The sequence below is a fragment of the Arachis ipaensis genome, chromosome B2 (assembly GCF_059453495.1).
Source record: "Arachis ipaensis isolate K30076 ecotype BB chromosome B2, ASM5945349v1, whole genome shotgun sequence".
Lineage (NCBI taxonomy): Eukaryota > Viridiplantae > Streptophyta > Magnoliopsida > Fabales > Fabaceae > Arachis > Arachis ipaensis.
The window spans coordinates 68,472,845-68,497,937 of record NC_142437.1 but is presented as its reverse complement, the minus strand read 5'-3'; the positions used below and the strand labels follow the sequence as shown (position 1 = coordinate 68,497,937).

General features: G+C 41.2%; 1 protein-coding gene and 1 non-coding gene across 2 annotated transcripts; one reads left to right on the top strand and one right to left on the bottom strand.

Annotated features, from left to right (window-relative positions):
- On the top strand, positions 1-24,382 carry LOC148574264 (uncharacterized). Its single transcript, XM_088505875.1, has 2 exons — positions 1-572; positions 23,674-24,382. The coding sequence occupies exons 1-2, from the start codon at positions 1-3 to the stop codon at positions 24,380-24,382; spliced, it is 1,281 nt and encodes a 426-aa protein (XP_088362001.1).
- Positions 19,561-19,664, bottom strand: LOC148574265 (small nucleolar RNA R71). The gene has a single exon (XR_015906062.1). It is a non-coding gene; the product is annotated as a small nucleolar RNA R71 (small nucleolar RNA).
- Positions 24,383-25,093: the final 711 nt, after the last annotated feature.

The window sequence follows — 25,093 nt, the reverse complement described above, 5'->3', positions numbered from 1 at the left end:
ATGTGCGTAGACTACACCGATCTCAACAAAGCCTGCCCTAAAGATCCATACCCCCTCCCGAACATCGACACCCTGGTCGATGCCTCGTCGGGATACAAGTACCTCTCCTTCATGGATGCCTACTTAGGGTACAACCAGATCCCAATGCACCAACCCGACCGAGAAAAAACCTCGTTCTTAACCCCAAAGGCAAACTACTGCTACATAGTCATGCCGTTCGGACTCAAGAATGTAGGGGCTACATGTCAGAGGTTGATGAACAAAGTATTCGCCAACCACATCGGAAAGCTGATGGAAATCTACGTAGATGACATGATGGTAAAAACCCAAAGGGAAGAAAAGCTGCTACCCGACCTCGCCAGAGTATTCGGCACCATAAGAAAGCACGAGATGAGACTAAATCCCACAAAGTGTACTTTCACGGTAGAAGCCAACAAATTTCTAGGGTTCATGCTCACTCAAAGAGGGATTGAGGAAAACCCAGACAAATGTCAAGCTATACTCAACATGAAAAGCCCGACCTGCGTCAAGGAGGTACAGCAGTTAAACAGAAGACTAGCAGCCCCGTCTAGGTTCCTAGCCGGAGTGGCTCTAAGATCTCTACCTTTCTATGCAACCCTAAGAAAAGGAAAGAGGTTCGAATGGACCCAAGAATGCGAACAAGCCTCTAAGACTTTAAAACATTCTTAGGGCAACCACCTATCCTGACCCGACCTCGACAAGAAAAAGAACTGATACTATACCTCGCCGTCGGAAGTTAGGCGATAGCATCAGTGCTAGTCAGAGAAGACGATAACGGAGAGTAGCCCATCTACTTTATTAGTAAGGCTTTACAAGGGGCTGAACTAAACTACCAAAAGATAGAGAAGTTCGCCTACGCCCTCAATACTCACTTCCCGACGGCTTCGGCCGTACTTTCTAGCCCACACCATCAGAGTTCGGACCAACCAACTCATAAAAGGTATCCTACAGAAAACTGACTTGGCGGGAAGAATCCTACAGTGGGCAGTCGAGTTGTCCGAATTCGACCTCAAGTACGAAGCTCGGACGGCCATCAAGTCTCAGTACTTGGCTTAATTCATCGCAGAATACACAGACACCCCAGGAACTCCCATTGACTAGAACCTCTATGTCGACGACTCGTCAAACAAAGCCGGGAGTGGAGCCGGCGTTATCCTAGAAAGTGATCAAGGAACCCAGCTCAAACTCTCTCTAAGGTTCGAATTCCCTGCCTCAAATAACCAAGCCGAATACAAAGTCCTGTTGGCTGGTTTGAAGCTGGCTAAGGAAGTCAGAGACAAAAAACTTACCATCTTCAGTGATTCACAAGTAGTCACCTCACAAATAGAAGGAAGCTACCAGGCAAAGGATCCCACCATGAAAAAATATCTAGACAAGACCAGAGAACAGCTCGAAAAATTAATGGGATACGAGGTTCGACATATACCCTGGGAACAAAATGCCTGAGCGGATGCACTCTCGAAGCTAGCCAGCACCAACCCAGCGGGCAATAATAGAAGCCTCATCCAAAAGACACTACAAAACCCATCAACCTTAGAAGAAGAGGAGGTCCTAAACATATCAGACCAAGAACAAGGGTGGATGATTCCCATAGTCAACTACCTCAAGTCCGAAACACTCCCTGCAGATAAAAAGGAGGCAAAAAGGCTCATACGAGAAGCACATTATTACACCTTAGTACACGACGCCCTATACAGGAGAGGGATCTCAACACCCCTCCTAAAATGCGTCCCGACTTCCAACACAAAGGAAGTCCTAGAAGAAGTCCATAGCGATATGTGCGGCAACCACCTCGGGGCACGAGCACTTTCCAAAAAGGTACTCCGAGCCGACTTTTACTGGCCGACCTTACAAAAGGAAGCAACAGAATTTGTCAAAACATGCTCCCCATGCCAGAAGCACGCCAACTTTCATATCGCTCCACCGGAAGAGCTCATCTGCATCACTTCACCATGGCCGTTCGCAAAATGGGGGCTCGACCTCCTCGGACCATTTCCCCAAGGATCAGGGCAAGTCAAGTTCCTCATTGTAGGAATAGACTACTTCACGAAGTGGATTGAGGCAGAGCCATTGGCCGCTGCCACCGCCCAAAGAAGTCGGAAGTTCCTAAACAGAAACATTGTCACAAGGTTTGGGGTCTCATACTCCATCACCATGGACAATGGTACACAATTCACCGACACGGGCTTCAGAAATCTGGTAGCTAATCTGAAAATCAAGCACTAGTTCACCTCAGTAGAACACCTACAAGCCAACGGACAGGCGGAAGCCGCCAACAAAGTCATATTGGCTGGGTTAAAATGTAGACTCCAGGACGCAAAAGGAGCCTGGGCCGAAGAGCTACCACAAGTCCTATGGGCATAGCGGACAACGCCACACTCCACCACTGAAGAATCATCGTTCCGACTTGCTTACGAAATAGAGGCAATGATTCTCGTAGAAGTAGAGGAGTGATCCCCTAGAGTGATCTTCTATAATGAGGATACCAACTCTCAAGCACAAAAGGAAGAGCTCGACCTACTTCCAGAAAATCGAAAAAGAGCTCGGATTAGAGAGGAAGCGCTAAAGCATCGAATGGCTTCAAGGTATAGCCAGAAGGTAATCCAACGAAGCTTCGCCACCGACGACCTCATTCTAATCCGAAACGACATCGAAGCAGATCGGTCAGGAGAACGGAAGCTAGCAGCTAACTGGAAAGGGTTATACCGAGTCATAGAAGTACTAGGAAAAGGTTACTATAGGGTGGCCGACCTCCAAGGGAAGGAGCTCCCAAGGTTATGGCATGCCTGTAACCTAAAAAGGTACTACAGCTAGAAAAAAGGTCTCAGGCCAAGGCGTGCTCTTTTTTCCCTAAAGGGTTTTTTAATGAGGCACCAGGCCAAGACTTAAAAAGCTTTCCAAATAGTAGGGTAAGCCCTCATATGTACATACTTTTATTTTTTCATTTTACTACTTGAATAAAAATTTAAGATTCCCTAAAAAGATTCCTACCAAGACGTATTAATTTACGCTCAAAAGAAACGCAAATTTCATCACCCGACCAGGAAAGGTCGGCAAGGTGAAGCGACAAAGCCCAAGTTAATGCGAGAAGTTATAAAAAGTAACCCATACAAAGCGGCCTGACGAGGTCGGACTAAAATGGGATTACTAAAAATAACTTAAGAATGCCTGACAGAGAAGTCGAACCAACAAAAAGGATCACTAAAAAGGGAACAACACCTCGCTAAAGCCAAAAAAGGTTGAAAAAGCTAGTGCCGAAGTGCTTAGCTAAAGTGTATGAGTCCGAAAAAGGACACTACTTAAAAAGCAAAGCACGATCCCAAACCCAAAGCAGGGTTAAAAAGTCGACCAAACGAACTAAAAAAAAGGTTCTATGAGAGAACACTACCTAAAAAGTTATTGGGAATCGACTAACAGCCCGGACAGCAAGCCACGAGGATGCCATCGCCAAAGCAGAAGGTTGTCGACACAATTAAAACAAGGCAGGGTCCAAAAGGCGAAGGTAGAAGTTCAAAGAACGAACACCACCTTAGAAAATGCCAGCCGAGTAAAGACTTCAAACGCCTAAATCCTAGGGCACGAAAACCCACAAAAGGATACCATCTCCAAAACATAAGGCCGTACAAAGGTTGAGAAAACAACCTATAAGATGAAAGATACTATGCCAAAGTCGGCCAGTAAACCACCATAACGGTCAGAGGCAAAAAAAAAACATCAAAGATTCAAAGGTTGCCTGACGGTAGCCCAAGAGTAAAATTGTTTTTGAAACCAAAAGTTGCTAAGAAGCAACTACAAAGCATCAGAAGAGTCGTGCAAATAGTTACAGAACCAAGAGTTCAAAGGGTCCACAAGTAGGACAATATCAAATACATAATAACAAAGAGAAATAAAAAAGAGAATCACAAAAGGTTAAGCACTGCTCCGGTCACCGCATCCTAAGGAGAAGGAGGGATAACGGAGATTGGCGTAGCACCAACCACACCATCCAGACCATTCAAGATCTCGACCTCACGATTGATGACAAGTCATCTTAGGCTAGTTTTACAAGCCTATTTTATTAGTTTTCACTTGGTTTTCATGCATTTTTAGGCAATAAGTAAGTGTTTGAGTGAGAATTTCATGCTTGTCTTGATTCAATCAAACATTGGTAATTTTATGCATTTTCATTTGATTTCTTGCAAGATTTAGTTGATAATATGAATGATGCAAGAGTTGATGATTATGCCAAGGCTTTGATGTATTTGTTTGGTTGATGATAGGTGAAAAGATGAAGGAGAAGGATCAATAAAAGCGCTAAAAGAAGAATCACAACCCCAAGGTGGCAAAAGAGTGGAAACAGACTCAAGGAGGAGCAAAGAGGATTTGCAACCCTAACCTCTTTACACTCCAACAAGAATAACTCGAGTTACAAAACTCCAAATGAGGTGATTCAAGTGGCATTGGAAAGTAGACATCTAGAGCTTTCTAAGAATATATGGCACTGCTTGGTGGACACTAAATCTGAGGGAGAAAACTTACTCTGAAAGTGCAAAGATGAACATAGTATCAACCTGCAGCAAGGCCAGCTGACCTCTTCACCTTCCAAGGAGAATAACATGAGCTGTAGTGCTTGGAATGATTCGCTCTCAAATGCATTGAAAAGTAGACATTCAGAGCTTTCCAATGATATATAATAGTATGGAGTGAACATCAAGTTTGGGCCCCAGAAGCTAGCGCTAAACATTGGCCTCCAAACAGTCAGCACTCACTAAAGTGAGCGTAGCGCTCACTAAATTGAGCGTTTTCGGCCTTCCAAACGGCGCGACCATGCCTTCTTCGAAGGGCCATAACTTGAGCTAAAGATGTCCAATTAATGCAATTTTAGTTGCGTTAGAAAGTTGAGATTCAGAGCTTTCCAACGATATATAGCAATCTATTATTGGCATGAAATTAAAGCACAAGTGATAGCCATCTTTAAGGCCCAAGAACCACACTAAGTAAACTCACACCAAAGTTCGAAGAGGGAACCAAGGTAGCGTGCAACAAGGGCCAGCGCTCAAACATGGCAACGTAGCACTCCCTTTCTTCAACTTCTTCGTGCCTCTTGGCCAAGGAGAGCAGTGCTCACACCAAGGCTCGAAGAGGGGGCACTAAGGGAGTTGAGCACGCATCAATGACAAGGAGGAGTAACGCTCAAAACTTCAAGCATAGCGCTCACTCTTCTTCATTTTTTCGTGCCTCTAGTCCAAGAAACCAAGGCACACAACCAAGCAAACTAAAGAGTAGCGCTCAAAAATTCTAGCGCAGCGCTCACTTTCTCTCACTTTTTTGTGCCTTTCATGAAGAGCTAGCCAAGGAAAGCAAATCTCACCTAGGGAAGCAAAGGAGTAGCGCTCACAATTTGAGCGCAGCGCTCACTTAGTGAACGCTATGGGCTAGGGAGGCACACCAAATTGACTCCCCTGGAAGGTTCCCACACACCAAACCATCTTGAACCAAAACCAAACCGGACCCATCCTCATTCAAATCCAAAGCAAGCAAAGCCCAATTGACATCACTCAAAGGCACAAGGATCAGTTAGATTAGGAATTTCAATTAATTGTAATTTGTTTTCAATTTCAATTTCATTTTTATTTTGTGAAGCCTATATAAATGCATCTGTTTCATTTTCAAAAGAGGCTGGCTTTGCTAGAGAGCAATAGGAGTAGGGTAGAATAGAAAGTTCTCCTTGAAACACTTTCAATTTTATGCACTTTTACATTTCAAGTATTGAATTCAAATTGGCTTATGCAAGTTTCAAATTCCTTCTCTACTACAAATTTCCCTTTTTGCAATTTTACAATTCAATTTACATGAGCTTGATTTTAATCTTCTGTTTTCATTGCTTTCTGTTCTCATTGCTCTCAATTTACTTTTATGCAATTTAATTCCTCTTGATGACAAGTCATCTTAGCCTAGTTTCACTAGTCTTTTTCCTTTGTTTTCATTAGAATTATGCACTTTCTTGAGCTACAAACAAGTTAATTGAGTAGATTTTCATGTTTCCCTTGATTGAATCAACCATGTATGAATTCATGCCATTTCATGAGGTTTTATGCTATAATTGTTGCATATTATGATAGAATGAATATCTCATGATTATGAGCATAGCTTTGATGTGTTTGGTTGATTAATGATAGGTGAAGAAAGCTTGGAGAAAGGTTGAAGCAAGAAGGAATAGCTAGGAGTAAAGAGAAGACAATGGAATAAGTGAAATTGAACCAGGAAGCAAGAAGCTGGACCTAAAGTTAGCACCAAACTTTTGCACAAACTTTTGGTTGAAAAGTTAGCCCCAACGTTAGCCCCCTAACTTGGAAGCTAACATTGGAACTTGAAAATTCTCCCCTGGGCTCCAAAAGTTTGCGCCAACGTTAGCCCCCTAACTTTGAGGCTAACGTTGGCACATGAATTTCTCCCCTGGGCACCAAAAGTTTGCGCCAACGTTAGACCCCTAACTTGGAGGCTAACGTTGGCATGAGAAATTCCTCCCTGGCTACCTAACGTTTGCGCCAACGTTAGACCCCTAACTTGGAGGCTAACGTTGGCACATGAAATACAAGGGAGAGGAGCAAAAGTTTGCGCCAACGTTAGACCCCTAACTTGGAGGCTAACGTTGGCGCCACAAGCACACTAGGCAAGGCCAACGTTAGGGTCAAAGTTAGACCCCTAACGTTGGCAACAACGTTGATATCAGCAATTTGTGCTAGCTGATATGAAAAGTTGGAGCCAAAGTTAGACCCCTAACTTTGGCTCAAACTTTTGGTCCAACTTTAGCAAAACTCCAAACCGGTTCAATTGGTTCACTTTGGTTCTTCTCCAAACTTCAAGAGCAATCAACCAAGGCCTCTTTCAACCCAATTCCACCAAGAGCAAAGGCCCAACTCAAGGCTTGAAGATCATTTGAAGGAAGTGTATAAATAGGATAGAATTCAAGTTCTTCAGGAGCTTTTTCCGGAAGAGTTTTTCTTTTGAATTTTCATAGCTTTTGGCATAGAGTGATCTTTAATTTCTTTGTTTTCATTGCTTTCAATTTCAATTACACTTGTCTTGGATCTTGGATTGGAGAATTGAAGAAATTCTGTTTCAATCTCAATCTTGGATCTCTCTGTTTCTTTACTGTTAATTGAATTTCATTTCCGGTTAATTGCTCTTCATCTATTCTCTTTGCAATTTACAATTCCCTTGCAATTGTTTTTATTGGATCTAGGAAGGCATTGAGATCTAGACTTAGTTTTCTAGTCTCTGGGTCCTGAGATCCAAATCTCCAATTTACATTCTATTTCTTGCTTTCCATGTTCATTTACTTTTCTGCTATAATATCCGATCCAATCCCAATTCCCTTTTACTCTTCTGTTTGATGCAATTTAACTTTTCCTTGTTTAATTTCTGCAAATCCACGTCCCAATCCCCTTTACATTTCAAGCAATTTACATTCCTTGCACTTTAAGATTCCGCAATTTACATTTCTTGCACTCTAAGTTTCTGCCATTTAATTTCTTGTTCCCTAAGATTCAGCAATTTAATTTCCTGCTCTCTTTACTTTCATGCAATTTACATTCTGCAAATCACAAATCACCCAACCAACACTCGATTCGCTTGACTAAATCAACCACTAAACTAAAATTGCTCAATCCTTCAATCCCTGTGGGATCGACCTCACTCCCGTGAGTTTTTATTACTTGATGCGACCCGGTACACTTGCCGGTTGGATTTGTGTGTTTTGGGAGAAATTAATTTTTCACCAAAATACTCATCAAGTTTTTGGTGCCGTTGCCGGGGATTGATTAGATTGACAATGATTAAGTGAGGTGGTGATCTAGATCAAGCACTTTTTCTTTAATTTTCGACTAACCCACTAACTGTTTGATTTTTTGCTTAATCTAACTAACACTTCAATCTGGCAGTAAATTGAAGTGTCACTGGTTTTGTGCATTTCTCATGCGCTGCTTGTATGTCAGGTACAAGAAGAACCATACCCAATTTTCATGAACAAGACGAAAGAACTCTCAGGAGGTTAAGAAGAGCTGAAAGAGGGAAAAATATTGTTGGAGAAGAGGAATCAGACGAAGAATTCCAAGAGATGGAGGAACATTTAACCAATCCACCAGGTGGAGAAGACAACAACAATGACAACCCACCCCAGAGGAGAGTTTTGGCTTCCTATACCTTTGCAAATCCTAGACATTGTGGGAGCAGCATCTTGGCTCCAAATGTCAATGCTAACAATTTTGAACTCAAACCACAACTCATCACCTTGGTTCAGAACAATTGCTCTTTTGGTGGAAGACCACTTGAGGACCCACACCAACATTTATCCACTTTCTTGAGGATATGCAATACTGTCAAAACTAATGGAGTGCCCCCTGACAGTTACAAGCTGATGCTATTCCCATTTTCTCTCAGGGACAAGGCCACTCAATGGTTGGAATCTTTTCCAAGGGACAGCATCAACAACTGGGATGATTTGGTAACCAAGTTTCTTGCCAAGTTTTACCCACCTCAGAGGATTATAAGGTTGAAGGCTGAGGTACAAATATTTACACAAATGGAGGCCGAACCCATCTATGAGGCATGGGAGAGGTACAAGGCTCTGATCAGGAAATGTCCCCCTGCCATGTTTAATGAGTGGGAGAAGCTTCAAAACTTTTATGAAGGCTTAACACTGAAATCCCAAGAAGCTTTGGATCATTCAGCTGGAGGTTCCTTGCAACTCATGAAAACTGCAGAAGAGGCTCAAGAACTCATTGATATGGTGTCCAACAACCAATATTTCTTTGTTCATCAAAGAGGCTGCCAACCATCACAAAGGAGAGGAGTAATGGAGCTAGAAGGAGTGGATTCAATCCTGGCTCAAAACAAGATGATGCAGCAGCAAATTCAACAACAATTTGAGCAAATGGCCAAGAGGATTGATAGTCTCCAAGTTGCAGCAGTTAACACCAGCCAACCATCAACCACATGGGGACAGAGTGAAGAAACTCAAGAAGAACAACAACAAGAGCAAGTACAATATATGCACAACCAAGGACCAAATGAAGTGTATGGTGATACATACAATCCATCCTGGAAAAACCACCCAAACCTCAGATGGGGAGATAACCATACCCAAAACCAACAACCATGGCAGAGGAACTCAAACCAACACAACCCAAGAAGCAACCAAAACCACAACCAGCAGCAAACTAACCAAAACCCCTACAGAAAACCTCAAAACAACTACCCCAACCTCAACCAATACCAATCTAATAACCAACCCACCAACCAAAATGCCTACCATCCACCACCCACATCTCATAACCCACCTCAAGTATCACCTGAAGCCCAAAGAATCACTCACTTGGAGGCCATGATAGACAAAATGTTGAAACACCAGGAAATGGTAACCAAGAATCAAGAAGCCTCCCTGAAGAGCCTAGAGAGACAGATGGGGCAACTCTCCAAGCAAGTATCTGTTGAGAGACCTTCAAACTCACTGCCCAGTGACACAATTCCAAATCCCAAGGAGGAATGCAAGGCAATACAATTAAGGAGTGGGAGAACATTGATAAGCAACAATGACACTACAAAGAAGCAAGCAGAGAACATCAAAGAACCAACGGAGGATGAGAATCAAACAAAGGCAGATGAGGCTAAGGAGCAAGTTGTGATGCCAAACAAAGGCACTGAGAAACTTAAAGAGAAGGACAACCAGCCACATAGCTCAAAGGAAGTAGCTCAGGGACAGCAGCAAATAGGAAAGAGCATCACACCTCCACTGCCATATCCCCAGAGGTTTAACAAAGAGGTTAAAGACCAGCATTTTCACAAATTCCTTGAGATTTTTAAGAAGCTGGAAATCAATATCCCCTTGGCTGAAGCACTTGAGCAAATGCCTCTGTATGCCAAATTCTTGAAGGAGCTTGTCAACAAGAAAAAAAGCTGGGATGAGAAAGAAACCATAATGATTACTGAGGAATGCAGGGCCTTGATTCAAAAGGGGCTTCCTCCCAAGCTTGAGGACCCAGGGAGCTTCCTGTTGCCTTGCACCATTGGGGAATTGACCATCACTAAAGCAATGTGCGATCTCGGAGCAAGTATTAACTTAATACCATCCTCCTTGGTGAAAAAGCTGCATATAGAGGAGGTCAAACCAGTACAAATGTCTCTGGAGCTGGTAGACAGGTCAATGGTATACCCCAGGGGTGTAATTGAAAATCTTTTGGTTAAGGTGGACAGTTTTATATACCCTGCTGATTTTGTGGTTCTAGAATCAAACGATGATGGTGACTCTGTTATACTGGGAAGGCCATTCTTGGCCACTGCTAGAGCTATCATAGACGTAGAGGAAGGGGAATTAACTCTCAGGATGCATGACCAGAGTGTCACTCTGAAAGTATTACCAGAAGCACAATTTAGCAAGGAGAAGAAAGACTATATGAAAAATGACCAGGAAGGTCACAGCAACATCCCAATGCTAAAGATTATGCAGACTGATGAAGAAACCCAAGAGGGTATTAGAGTATTAGCCACTGAAAAGAGAGGCCCCCAAGGAAAGCCTACGGCCAGAAAAGAAAGATCAACAAAAGGAAAGATGAAACGCAGAAACAAAGCAAAAAGGGGTTGGAAGAATAGAAAGATTCCAACAAAGGGGCTTTCCAAAGGTGACAAAGTGCAACTGATATATCAACAGCTGGGGGCAAATCAACAAACCGAGGATTACTACACTGTCAGCAACATACTCTCATTAGAGCATGCTGAAATTGAACACCAGAGAACAAAGAAGAGGATCACGGTCAGAGGAGACAAATTGAGGCCCTACAAGCACCAACCACCATAAAAGAAAGCCTCAATGTCAAGCTAATGACAATAAAAGAGCGCTTGTTGGGAGGCAACCCAACCGGAGGTAACTATCTTTTCATATCTATTTCAATAAAAAGGTTAATTAGTTTTATCTAGATTGCAAGAAGCTAAGTTTGGTGTTGCACACCAAAATAATCTAAGGGAGAATGAAGGATTCTAAGTTTGGTGTCCACCAAAACCCCATTAAAACACACATTCTCACTTTCTGCATAATGTAGGCTTCAAGCATACTGGATGAACTAGTTAGCCATTTTACTGTTTTTCTTAGTTTCCAGTTCTATCACTTTTGAAAAAGAAAAAAAAAATTATCACACATGGTTAACCATTGGCAAGGTACTAAGTTTGGTGTTCCCACACCAAAGTAAGTTCAAAAAGCCCGCAAATAAATCATGAAAATTAACCATTGTTTCCAAGTGCTTGGGGAACAAGCAACTTTCAATATCATTGCAGAATGACATACAAGCTTTTGGAGGTTTGAACATCATCAAAAAAATTGAGAAAGATGAACATGAAGGTCAGCAACAATGATGGTGAGAAGAAGGAAAGCAAGTAAACTTCAACAGGTTGTATTGTTAAGTCATTGTTTTGCATCAAATATTACTGTAATTGAAAGTTGGATTGTATCCTTATCTGCCCTGCTTGTCTGCATAGCATAGTCTTTCTTTATAATTCAATAAGCAAGAGGCTTGATCATTCACAACATTCTCATCTTCAAAACTTGTTTGCACTCAATTTTCAAGAAATGCATCACATGAAAGTTCTTTGAAAAGAAGGATTGAGGAATTAAAAAATTTTGAGGCATGCAAAAGATTAGGAGAAGTGGTGGTTCTAGTTGTATGATAATGTATTGAGGTTGCATGCTTGTGAAAACTTGCATGGGAGCTCATAGGCGGGACATGAAGTTCAAAGAAGTATTGTGGAGATTCTCAAAAATCTATTGATCCAAGAAGCAGCAAACAAAACAAAAGAAAATAAAGAAAATACAAAAGCAAAAAGAACATGGCCCAAGGCTCTGAGCATCAATTACTAGGCAGAAAAAGAAAGAAAGAAACAAAAACTCAAAGAGTTGTTATCCTAGTAAATGCTTGTGGTTGAAGTGTGTCAAGGAAAGAGGCTTGAGCAAGTAAATCCTTAGGGGTGCTTTAACACTTAATACCTTAAAACCAACTGGTTTAGGAGTATTGATTGAAAGCTTATCTAAAGAGCCGCCTTGAGACATGATACTTAGAGTCGAGGCCAAAGCACAGAAACTATAAGCTGCTTCAAGGTGACTACATATAAAGAGATCTCCATGGTACCATTTGGATGAAAATCCTAAAGACCTACGACTCCCAATATGTAAGGACTAGTGAGCACTGAAGCCCTTGCATAAGCATATGATTTAGAGTTCACCCCACTGATACTTGATCACTTCACTCACTGCACGTTACAAGTGTTCCTCCATCCATCTCAATTAAAAGAACCTTGGAGCATAAATCTATTTCTGGCTTGGGGACAAGCAAGCTTTAAGTTTGGTGTTGTGATGACAAGTCATCTTAGCCTAGTTTCACTAGTCTTTTTCCTTTGTTTTCATTAGAATTATGCACTTTCTTGAGCTACAAACAAGCTAATTGAGTAGATTTTCATGTTTCCCTTGATTGAATCAACCATGTATGAATTCATGCCATTTCATGAGGTTTTATGCTATAATTGTTGCATATTATGATAGAATGAATATCTCATGATTATGAGCATAGCTTTGATGTGTTTGGTTGATTAATGATAGGTGAAGAAAGCTTGGAGAAAGGTTGAAGCAAGAAGGAATAGCTAGGAATAAAGAGAAGACAATGGAATAAGTGAAATTGAACCAGGAAGCAAGAAGCTGGACCTAAAGTTAGCACCAAACTTTTGCACAAACTTTTGGTTGAAAAGTTAGCCCCAACGTTAGCCCCCTAACTTGGAAGCTAACGTTGGAACTTGAAAATTCTCCCCTGGGCTCCAAAAGTTTGCGCCAACGTTAGCCCCCTAACTTTGAGGCTAACGTTGGCACATGAATTTCTCCCCTGGGCACCAAAAGTTTGCGCCAACGTTAGACCCCTAACTTGGAGGCTAACGTTGGCATGAGAAATTCCTCCCTGGCTACCTAACGTTTGCGCCAACGTTAGACCCCTAACTTGGAGGCTAACATTGGCACATGAAATACAAGGGAGAGGAGCAAAAGTTTGTGCCAACGTTAGACCCCTAACTTGGAGGCTAACGTTGGCGCCACAAGCACACTAGGCAAGGCCAACGTTAGGGTCAAAGTTAGACCCCTAACGTTGGCACCAACGTTGATATCAGCAATTTGTGCTAGCTGATATGAAAAGTTGGAGCCAAAGTTAGACCCCTAACTTTGGCTCAAACTTTTGGTCCAACTTTAGCAAAACTCCAAACCGGTTCAATTGGTTCACTTTGGTTCTTCACCAAACTTCAAGAGCAATCAACCAAGGCCTCTTTCAACCCAATTCCACCAAGAGCAAAGGCCGAACTCAAGGCTTGAAGATCATTTGAAGGAAGTGTATAAATAGGATAGAATTCAAGTTCTTCAGGAGCTTTTTCCGGAAGAGTTTTTCTTTTGAATTTTCATAGCTTTTGGCATAGAGTGATCTTTAATTTCTTTGTTTTCATTGCTTTCAATTTCAATTACACTTGTCTTGGATCTTGGATTGGAGAATTGAAGAAATTCTGTTTCAATCTCAATCTTGGATCTCTCTGTTTCTTTACTGTTAATTGAATTTCATTTCCGGTTAATTGCTCTTCATCTATTCTCTTTGCAATTTACAATTCCCTTGCAATTGTTTTTATTGGATCTAGGAAGGCATTGAGATCTAGACTTAGTTTTCTAGTCTCTGGGTCCTGAGATCCAAATCTCCAATTTACATTCTGTTTCTTGCTTTCCATGTTCATTTACTTTTCTGCTATAATATCCGATCCAATCCCAATTCCCTTTTACTCTTCTGTTTGATGCAATTTAACTTTTCCTTGTTTAATTTCTGCAAATCCACGTCCCAATCCCCTTTACATTTCAAGCAATTTACATTCCTTGCACTTTAAGATTCCGCAATTTACATTTCTTGCACTCTAAGTTTCTGCCATTTAATTTCTTGTTCCCTAAGATTCAGCAATTTAATTTCCTGCTCTCTTTACTTTCATGCAATTTACATTCTGCAAATCACAAATCACCCAACCAACACTCGATTCGCTTGACTAAATCAACCACTAAACTAAAATTGCTCAATCCTTCAATCCCTGTGGGATCGACCTCACTCCCGTGAGTTTTTATTACTTGATGCGACCCGGTACACTTGCCAGTTGGATTTGTGTGTTTTGGGAGAAATTAATTTTTCACCAAAATACTCATCACCTCTGCAATTATTCCAAGATCTACTGCTTCATTTTATTTCTAGCACCCAACCCCTTTACATTTTGCTGCAATTTAATTTTCTTGTTCTCTGGTGCACGAAATTATAATTCACACTTTTCACAACTCCGCACAACTAACCAGCAAGTGCACTGGGTCGTCCAAGTAATACCTTACGTGAGTAAGGGTCGATCCCACGGAGATTGTTGGCTTGAAGCAATCTATGGTTACCTTGTAAATCTTAGTCAGGAGATTAATTGTGATTATCAGTTTGAATTGCGAAAAATAAAAGAGCATGAAATAAATACTTGTTATGCAGTAATAGAGAATATGTTGGAGTTTTGGAGATGCTTTGTCTTCTGAATCTCTGCTTTCCCCCTGTCTTCTTCTTCACGCACGCAAGGTTCCTCCTATGGCAAGCTGTGTGTTGGTGGATCACCGTTGTCAATGGCTACCATCCGTCCTCTCAGTGAAAATGGTCTAGGTGCGCTGTCACCGCACGACTAATCATCTGTCGGTTCTCACTCATGCTGGAATAGGATCCATTGATCCTTTTGCGTCTGTCACTACGCCCAACCCTTATGAGTTTGAAGCTCGTCACAGTCATTCAATCCCTGAATCCTACTCAGAATACCACAGACAAGGTTTAGACTTTCCGGATTCTCAAGAGTGCTGCCAATGGATTCTAGCTTATACTACGAAGATTCTGATTAAGAAATCCAAGAGATACTCATTCAATCGAAGTTAGAACGGGAGTGGTTGTCAGGCACGCGTTCATATATTGAGAATGATGATGAGTGTCACGGATCATCACATTCGTCATATTGAAGTGCGAATGAACATCTTAGATAGAAACAAGCGTGTTTGAATAGAAAACAGAAATAATTGCATTAATTCATCGAGACACAACAGAGCTCCTCACCCCCAACAATGGAGTTTAGAGACTCATGCCGTCAAAGAGTACAAAGTTTAGATCTAAAAATGTCATGAGATACAAAATAAATCTCTAAAAGTTGTTTAAATACTAAACTAGTAACTTAGGTTTACAGAAAATGAGTAAACTAAGATAGATAGTGCAGAAATCTACTTCTGGGGTCCACTTGGTGTGTGCTGGGGCTGAGACTTGAGCTTTACACGTGCCTAGGCTGTTTTCAGAGTTAAACGCCAGGTTGTAACCTGTTTTTGGCGTTTAAGTCCAACTTGTAACCTGTTTCTGGCGTTTAACGCCAGAATGCAACATGGAACCGGCATTGAACGCCAGTTTACATCATTTATCCTTGAGCAAAGTATGGACTATTATATATTGCCAGAAATCCCTGGATGTCTGCTTTCCAACGCAATTGAGAGCGTGCCATTTGGACTTCTGTAGCTCCAGAAAATCTATTTCGAGTGCAGAGAGATCAGAATCCAACAGCATCTGCAGTCCTTTTTCAGCCTGAATCAGATTTTTGCTCAGCTCCCTCAATTTCAGTCAGAAAATACCTAAAATCACAAAAAAACACACAAACTCATAGTAAAGTCCATAAATATGAATTTTGCCTAGAAACTAATAAAAATATACTAAAAACTAACTAAAATATGCTAAAAACTACATGAAATTACCCCCAAAAAGCGTATAAAATATCCGCTCATCGCAACACCAAACTTAAACTGTTGCTTGCCCCCAAGCAACTAGACAAATAAAATAGAATAAAAAGAAATTGAGAAGCAATAATATCTCAGAGTTTTAAGTGAAGCTCAGATTTTAATTAGATGAGCGGGACTAGTAGCTTTTTGTTTCGGAACAGTTTTGGCATCTCACTTTATCCTTTGAAATTCATAATGATTGGCATCCATAGGAACTCAGAATTTAGATAGTATTATTGATTCTCCTAGTTTAGTATGTTGATTCTTGAACACAGCTACTTTATGAGTCTTGGCCGTGGCCCTAAGCACTTTGTTTTTCAGTATTACCACCAGATACATAAATGCCACAGACACATATCTGGGTGAACCTTTTTAGATTGTGACTTAGCTTTGCTAAAGTCCCTAATTAGAGGTGTCCAGAGTTCTTAAGCAGACTCTGTTTTTGCTTTGGACCTCGACTTTAACCGCTGATGCCAAGGCATCTTAGGCTAGTTTCACTAGCATTTTTCTGTTAGTTTTAGTTGTTTTATGCATTTTCTTGAGCTTAAAGTAACCAAGAATGGTTAAAAGAAGAACAAAGCAATGAACCATCCAAACAGTATGATTTTGATGCAAATTCCATGAGTTTTTAGTTATATTACTTGAATGCTATGAATGGAAGATTTCTCATGAAATTTTGCAAGACTTTGATGCAATTGTTTGGATGATTTCAGGGAAGAAGAGGCTAGGCAAGGAAGCAACAAAGTCAATAAAGGAAGCTTGAATATCACATGTGGAGTTTAAGTTCCAGTTTAAGCCTAAACTGGAGCTTAAACGCCAGAATCATGAAGGCTAAGAAATGCTGGAATTGAAGTTTAACCTCCAGTTTAACCTTAAACTGGAGGTTAAACGCCAGAATTAGAATTCCAATCAGGAAGCACTTCCACGTTTAACCTCCAGTTTAACCTTAAACTGGAGGTTAAACGCCAGAAGTGAGAAGAGCACCAAGGGGGGCAGTTCCACGTTTAACCTCCAGTTTAACCTTAAACTGGAGGTTAAACGCCAGAAAGGGGAAAAGCACTAGGGAGCCATTTCCACGTTTAAGCTCCAGTTTGACCTTAAACTGGAGCTTAAACGTGTTCGACCAAGTTTCTCCTCCAGGGTTGCTTTCTCCATTTCCACGTTTAAGCTCCAGTTTAACCTTAAACTGGAGCTTAAACGTGTTCGACACCTCCAGGGCTACCTTTCTCCTCTTCCACGTTTAAGCTCCAGTTTAACCTTAAACTGGAGCTTAAACGTGTTCGACACCTCCAGGGCTACCTTTCTCCTCTTCCACGTTTAAGCTCCAGTTTAACCTTAAACTGGAGCTTAAACGTGTTCGACCTCCAGGATGGCTTTCTCCTCTTCCACGTTTAAGCTCCAGTTTAACCTTAAACTGGAGCTTAAACGTGTTCGACCTCCAGGGCTGCCCTTCCTATCTCCACGTTTAAGCTTCAGTTTAACCTTAAACTGAAGCTTAAACGTGTTCGACTACATGACTCTCCAGGGTTGCCTTCTTCCATTTCCACGTTTAAGCTTCAGTTTAACCTTAAACTAAAGCTTAAACGTGCTTCTACAAAAGGCTTCACTGGTATGAAACCCATTTGAATATCATGGTTTATGGGATTGGGCCTGAAGGATTGATGAGTCTGAAATTTCAATTTATTGAGTCATGTGTCATTATTTGATTATCACTAAGTTGGCTCAATGAATGTTACAGAATTTGGATCAACAGCCTCATCAAGATTATGGATCATAAACCCAAGGCAAAAGGAAAGCATGGAGAGGCCTCAAAGCCCAAGAAACACAACAGAAGCTCAATATAGAAAGTGTATAAATAGGATAGAATTTAAGTTAGGAAGGGACTTTTACTTTCACTTTTGGCTAGTTTTCATATCTTTGTAATTGAATTCAGAGCTATGACTCACTAAACCCCCTTTCATTGGGTTAGGGAGCTCTATTGTAATTCAATGAATCAATAATAGTTTTATCTTCTTCTTCAATCTTTTCTCTTGAATTTTGTTAGAAAGCTTCTCGATCTAATTCCATTGGGTAGTTGTCTTGGGAAAGAAACTACCCATAATTGGAATCCTTCGGAACCTTGGGAAAGGAATGGAGGATTCATGCTAGAGAAGCTTTCTCACAGTGAATTGGATTGGGGTTTGGATGGATATTGTGACATGTAATCCTACTAAATTATGGTTCATGAAACTGTGTGGTATAATCAGTGATCGAGCATCATCTCTTCTTATGAACATTTAAACCAAGGGATTGGGAATTTGTTTGTTTTTAGAGAGAATTGGTGAGCCAAGGGATTGGGATCCAATCATATAAGATTGCCAAGCAAAATTCAATGAACGCATTGGTTGAGGAAGAGATAAACATGTTTTGATTCGGAGATCTCAATATCTCCTAACACCCAATGAATTCCCCATTTCTGATTTCCACTTTCTCTTTACATTCTGCAATTACATTCATGCAATCACCCCCATTCCCTTTTAATTTCAGCAATCTAGCTTCTGCTCTTTACTTCATGCAATTTAAGATTCCGCCATTTAAATTTCTTGTCATTTACTTTTCCCGCCAATTTTACATTCCACAATTCTCATCTAAATCTTGATTCCGCTCAACTAGAACACACTTCTAATCCGAATTGCTCACTCAACCAATCCTTGTGGGATTCGACCTCACTCTATTGTGAGTTTTTACTTGACGATAACCGGTGCACTTGCCCGAAGGAATTTTGCCGATCGTGCAATTTCCTAAATCGTAGCATAACTAGTTTATGCGCATCAAGTTTATGGCGCCGTTGCCGGGGATTGGTTTTCGATTGACAATTCTCAAATTGGAAGTTAACTAGATTGAGCATTTTTTTTTGATTAATTCAGTACAAGTTACTTGTTGAATTTTAATTCCTGCACTCTGTTACATGCTTTCTTTCTTTATGCCTTTAAATTCAAGCAACTAACTCACTGACTCACTAACTGTTTGAATTAATTCCTCAATTGCTCTAACCATACTCTTCCATTAACCAAGAGTATTTCACTTGTTTGTTGCCTGTGCTGTGTTCTTGTATGACAGGTAGGAGAGGAGAGACATCAACTCCTCCATATACCGAACCAGAGAGGACCCTTCATAGACTTAGAAGGGAAGCAAGAGGGAAGAGAGTACTGGGAGAAGAAGAATCTGAAGGAGAATCTGAGGACAATTTTGAGGAAGCTCTAGATCTCAACATGGATAGAGAAGTTCACAACCATGAGAGAGCTGATGGAAACAATGCCATTCCTGAGAGGAGGGTTCTTAGTTCATATATAAACCCAACCTCTGGGAATTGTGGTAGCAGCATTCAGAAACCACCCATTCAGGCCAACAATTTTGAACTCAAACCACAGTTAATATCACTTGTGGAGAATCATTGTTCATTTGGTGGGAGTGCTAATGAAGATCCCAACCAACATCTCACAAAATTCCTGAGAATTTGTGACACTGTGAAGTCCAATGGAGTCCAGGAAGATGCCTATAAACTGCTTTTGTTCCCATTTTCACTTAGGGACAAAGCAGCTAAGTGGCTGGAATCATTCCCAAGGGGGAGTCTAACAACATGGGATGAGGTGGAAAGCAAGTTTCTGGCACGTTTCTACCCCCCACAAAAGGTCAATAGGCTTCGATCTGAGGTTCAGACTTTTAGACAACAAGATGGTGAAACTCTCTACGAGGCATGGGAGAGATTCAAGGATTTGACAAGGAAATGCCCACCAGACATGTTCCATGACTGGGTGCAATTGCATATTTTCTATGATGGACTCTCTTATGAATCAAGGAAGGCGGTAGACCATTCATCAGGAGGTTCATTGAACAGGAAAAAGACTGTGGAAGAAGCCATTGAAGTGATTGAGACAGTGGCTGAGAATGAGTACTACTATGCATCAGAGAGGCACAACACTAAGGGAGTCATGGAGCTGAACCATGTTGATACAATTCTAGCCCAAAACAAGGTGTTTGCCAAGCAACTAGCAGAGCTTACCAGGCAATTAGAAACAAAGCAAGTGGCTGCAATACACACACAAGATCAAGAGGAAGTAAGCATTGAAGGAGGTGATTGGGAAGAGGCCAACTATGTGGGAAACCAACAAAGGCAATCATATGATCCACATTCCAACACTTACAACCCAGGATGGAAAAATCACCCAAACTTTGGGTGGGGGAACCAACAAACCCAACCACAAAACCACAAACCTTACAACCACAACCAACATAACAATTCCACATACCAAAACTCCAACCAAAGATCATACCAAGCCACACAAAACACTTACTCCCAACCATCATATCATGGCCAAAACAATCAACCTACCCAACCTAATCCGAACCAACAATTTCAAGACCAATTAAACCGGATAGAAGGAATGCTTGCAACCATGAGTCAAGACATAACCGAATTGAAAGCTTTTAAGGAAGAAGTAAATTCTAACCTGCAAAACCAAGGAGCTGCCATCCAGAAGCTAGAAAATCAAATTTTGTATTTGTCTAAGCAAACCCCTGGGATAAGCGTTTCTCATGCTGCCAAGGCTATTGCAAGGGAAGAATGTAAGGCCATAACCCTCAGAAGTGGAAAGAATCTAAAGGAGATCTCAAAGGAAACCACAGAGGATGAAGCAAGGGAACATGTGAGAGACAAGGAACAAGGACAATCTTTTACACAGTCCGCAACAAAAGAAAAAGAAAAAGAGGTCCTGAAGCCTTATAAACCTAAAGCACCATATCCTCAACGTTTGATGAAAAGTGAAAAGGATGGTCAATTCTCCAGGTTCTTGGAGATTTTCAAGAAGCTCCAAATCAACATTCCGTTTGCTGAGGCAATAGAGCAAATGCCACTCTATGCAAAATTCTTAAAAGAATTAATGACCAAGAAGAGAAGCTGGAGAAATGAGGAAACTGTGTTGTTAACTGAAGAATGCAGTGCCATCATTCAGCACAAATTGCCTCAGAAATTGAAGGACCCAGGCAGTTTCCAAATCCCCTGCATCATAGGAGAAGTCATGGTGGAGAAGGCCTTGTGTGACTTAGGGGCCAGCATCAATTTGATGTCTCTAACAATGATGAGAAGAATGAAGATTGAGGAAGCCAAACCAACAAGAATGGCCCTCCAATTGGCAGATCGAACTTTTAAATTCCCTCATGGGATAGTTGAGGATTTGTTGGTGAAAGTGGGAGATTTTATATTTCCTGCTGATTTTGTGGTGTTAGATATGGAGGAAGAAGCCAAAGCTTCAATAATTCTGGGAAGACCCTTCCTAGCTACTGCTGGAGCCATCATAGATGTACAAAAGGGTGAACTCACTCTTAGACTACATGATGAGAAATTGGTGTTTAACGTATTCAAGGCAATGAGCTATCCATCAGAATCACTAAGGGAATGCATGAGGATTGATGTAGTGGACATTGCAGTACAAGAAACGTTTGAGGAAACAATAAAGGAAGTGGCAGAGGAGGAGTTCACCAAGGATATTGAAGTTAGTGACATCAAGGCTGCTGAAACAACCATGCCAAGCATGCCAGAGAGAGTGAAAGAAGAGAAGGAAGCACCAAAACCTGAGCTCAAAGCATTGCCCCCTAATCTCAAGTATGCATACTTGGGTAGTGATGAGAGTCACCCTGTTATCATTAACTCTGCCCTGAGCCAAGAACAGGAAGAAGAATTGATCAAGGTGCTACAAACTCATCAAGATGCCATTGGATGGACCCTAGCCGATTTGAAGGGGATAAGTTCATCCATATGCATGCATAAAATCTTGCTAGAAGAGGATGCTAGACCCTCCATTCAAGCTCAGAGAAGATTGAACCCCGTCATGAAAGAAGTGGTACAAAAGGAAGTCATGAAGTTATGGCAGGCAGGGGTAATCTACCCCATTTCTGATAGCCCATGGGTTAGTCCCATCCATGTAGTTCCCAAGAAAGGTGGCATAACTGTGGTGCCAAATGAGAAGAACGAACTCATACCCACAAGAACCGTCACTGGGTGGAGGATGTGCATAGACTACAGGAAGCTCAATGAAGCCACCAGAAAGGATCATTTCCCACTCCCATTCATGGATCAGATGCTTGAAAGGCTTGCCGGACATGCTTACTATTGCTTTTTGGATGGCTATTCAGGCTACAACCAAATAGTAGTTGATCCTAGAGATCAAGAGAAAACATCATTTGTTTGTCCATATGGAGTTTTTGCTTATAGACGCATGCCCTTTGGATTGTGCAATGCACCTGCCACTTTCCAAAGATGCATGCTGTCCATCTTTTCGGACATGATTGAAAAATTTATTGAGGTCTTCATGGACGATTTTTCTGTGTTTGGAGATTCTTTTCCTAGCTGCCTACACCACCTTGCCTTGGTGCTTAAGAGGTGCCAAGAGACTAACCTAGTATTAAACTGGGAAAAGTGTCATTTCATGGTCACAGAAGGAATAGTCCTTGGCCACAAAATCTCTAATAGAGGCATGGAGGTGGACAGAGCTAAGGTGGAAATCATTGAAAAACTACCTCCACCAAGTAATGTCAAGGCAGTTAGGAGTTTTTTGGGACACGCTGGGTTTTACAGAAGGTTTATTAGAGACTTTTCTAAAATAGCCAAACCTTTGAGTAACTTGCTTGTCTCTGATACACCCTTTGTATTTGATAAAAATTGCATGCTAGCCTATGAACTTTTGAAGCAAAAACTTTCCTCTGCACCTATCATTGCCCCACCTGATTGGAACTTACCTTTTGAACTGATGTGTGATGCATCAGACCTTGCTATTGGGGCAGTGTTAGGACAAAGGAAAGACAATTTGGTACATGTGATTTATTATGCCAGTAAAGTCTTGAATGCTAACCAAAGGAATTACACAACCACTGAAAAAGAACTCTTGGCAATAGTCTTTGCATTTGACAAATTTAGATCCTATCTCATTGGATCTAAAGTCATTGTCTTCACTGATCATTCAGCTTTAAAATACTTACTTGCTAAACAAGAATCTAAACCAAGACTTATTAGATGGGTTCTTTTGTTGCAGGAATTTGACATTGAAATCAAAGACAAGAAGGGTGTAGAGAACAAGGTGGCAGACCATTTATCAAGGATACCATGTGAAGAAGGAAGCACACAAAGCACACATATAAATGAGTGCTTTCCTGATGAACAACTCATGGTAATTCACAAAGCACCCTGGTTTGCAGACATAGCAAACTTCAAGGCCACTGGGAGTTGGCCGTTGGAATTTAACAAGCATCAAAGGAAGAAATTGGTAAATGATGCCAAATACTTCATCTGGGACGAACCATACTTGTTCAAAAAATGTTCCGATGGCATACTCAGAAGATGCATATCCGAGGAAGAAGGAAGGGAAGTCTTATGGGACTGCCATGGCTCCACTTATGGAGGACATTTTGCAGGAGAAAGAACAGCAGCTAAGGTGTTGCAGTGTGGTTTTTATTGGCCCACTATCTTCAAAGATGCAAAGGAACTAGTGAAGCACTGCCATGAATGCCAGAAAGTGGGGAACCTGCCAAGAAGAAATGAAATGCCACAACAATTCATTCTGGAACTTGAATTGTTTGATGTATGGGGGATAGATTTCATGGGACCCTTTCCCACCTCATACTCAAATAATTACATTCTTGTGGCAGTAGACTATGTCTCCAAATGGGTTGAAGCAATAGCAACTCCAACCAATGATAATAAGGTAGTCATGAACTTCCTCAGAAAACACATTTTTTTGCCGTTTTGGGGTTCCAAGAGCAATCATCAGTGATGGAGGAAGCCACTTCTGCAACAAACCATTAGAGGCATTGCTTCTAAAATATGGAGTCAAACACAGGGTAGCCACACCATACCATCCACAGACAAGTGGGCAAGCCGAAATATCAAACAGAGAACTCAAAAGGATCCTGGAAAAGACTGTGGGAACTTCAAGGAAGGACTGGTCGATTAAGCTAGATGATGCTCTTTGGGCATATAGGACAGCTTTCAAAACACCAATTGGAATGTCTCCTTACCAACTAGTATATGGAAAAGCTTGCCATTTGCCACTGGAGTTGGAGCACAAGGCATACTGGGCCTTGAAACTTTTGAACTTGGACAACAAAGCTGCTGGAGAAAGAAGGATGTTACAAATTCAAGAGTTGGAAGAATTCAGAGCGGAAGCTTATGAGAATGCCAAAATTTACAAAGAAAGAGCAAAGAAGAAGCATGACAGCAACATAGCCCCAAGGAAATTTGAAGAAGGACAAAAAGTATTGCTCTACAATTCTAGGCTGAAGCTATTTCCAGGGAAGCTAAAATCAAGGTGGTCTGGACCATTCCTTGTCACCAAGGTCTCCAAATATGGACAAGTAGAAATCATGGAAGAAAAGTCACAACGAACCTTCATTGTGAACGGTCAAAGACTCAAACATTACTTGGGAGATGTGGAGGAGAAGGACAAAGTTAAATATCACCTCAACTGAGGAAGCTGACTGTCAAGCTAATGACGTTAAAGAAGCGCTTGTTGGGAGGCAACCCAACCTGAGGTAATACCCTTTTGCTGTTTCTTTTATTTGTTTCAATAAAAAGGGTGAAGTAGTTTCTGTGCATTGCAAAGAATTAAGTTTGGTGTTTCACACCAACAATGAATTCGTGGATCAATAATTCAAAGGGGAATGTGTGACTCTAAGTTTGGTGTTCCACCATAAAGATCAACTGAACACAACAACCTTTGAATCATATGAAAGGAATAACCATTCTAAGCAGTCACAGAAATGCTTAAAACCCTTAGCAGCAACTTCATTCCAAAGAGAACTCAAGGATTCAAAGAACAGAGAAGTAAGTGGGAGACTAAGTTTGGTGTTCACACACCAACTTAAGACTCAGATACTTACCCACACATAGTTGAGCTAACCACTCAAGTGCTTGAGAAGCAAGCAACTTCATCACTCTTTGCAGGAAAGGAAACAAGGATCTTAAAGCATGAAGCAACATTTAGGAGAAGAAGGAGAAATCAAATTGTTTCCTGGCAACAAAGAGAAAACAAGGAATTTCACAAGGTGGTATTGTTCCTTGATAATTCTTTAAAAAGGGCAAACAAAAGCATGCGTGTTCTGGTTTAAACTGTAAATGTTGAATCTTTCTGGAATGTGAAGTTTTTTTTTTTTAGTATGAGTGTTTGTTTATTGCTTTGA

Coding starts and splice junctions, on each gene's coding strand:
- LOC148574264 (XM_088505875.1), top strand. CDS start 1: ATGTGCGTAGACTACACCGATCTCAACAAAGCCTGCCCTAAAGATCCA. Junction 573..23,673: donor AGACTAGCAGCCCCGTCTAG/GTTCCTAGCCGG, acceptor TGGGGTTCCAAG/AGCAATCATCAGTGATGGAG.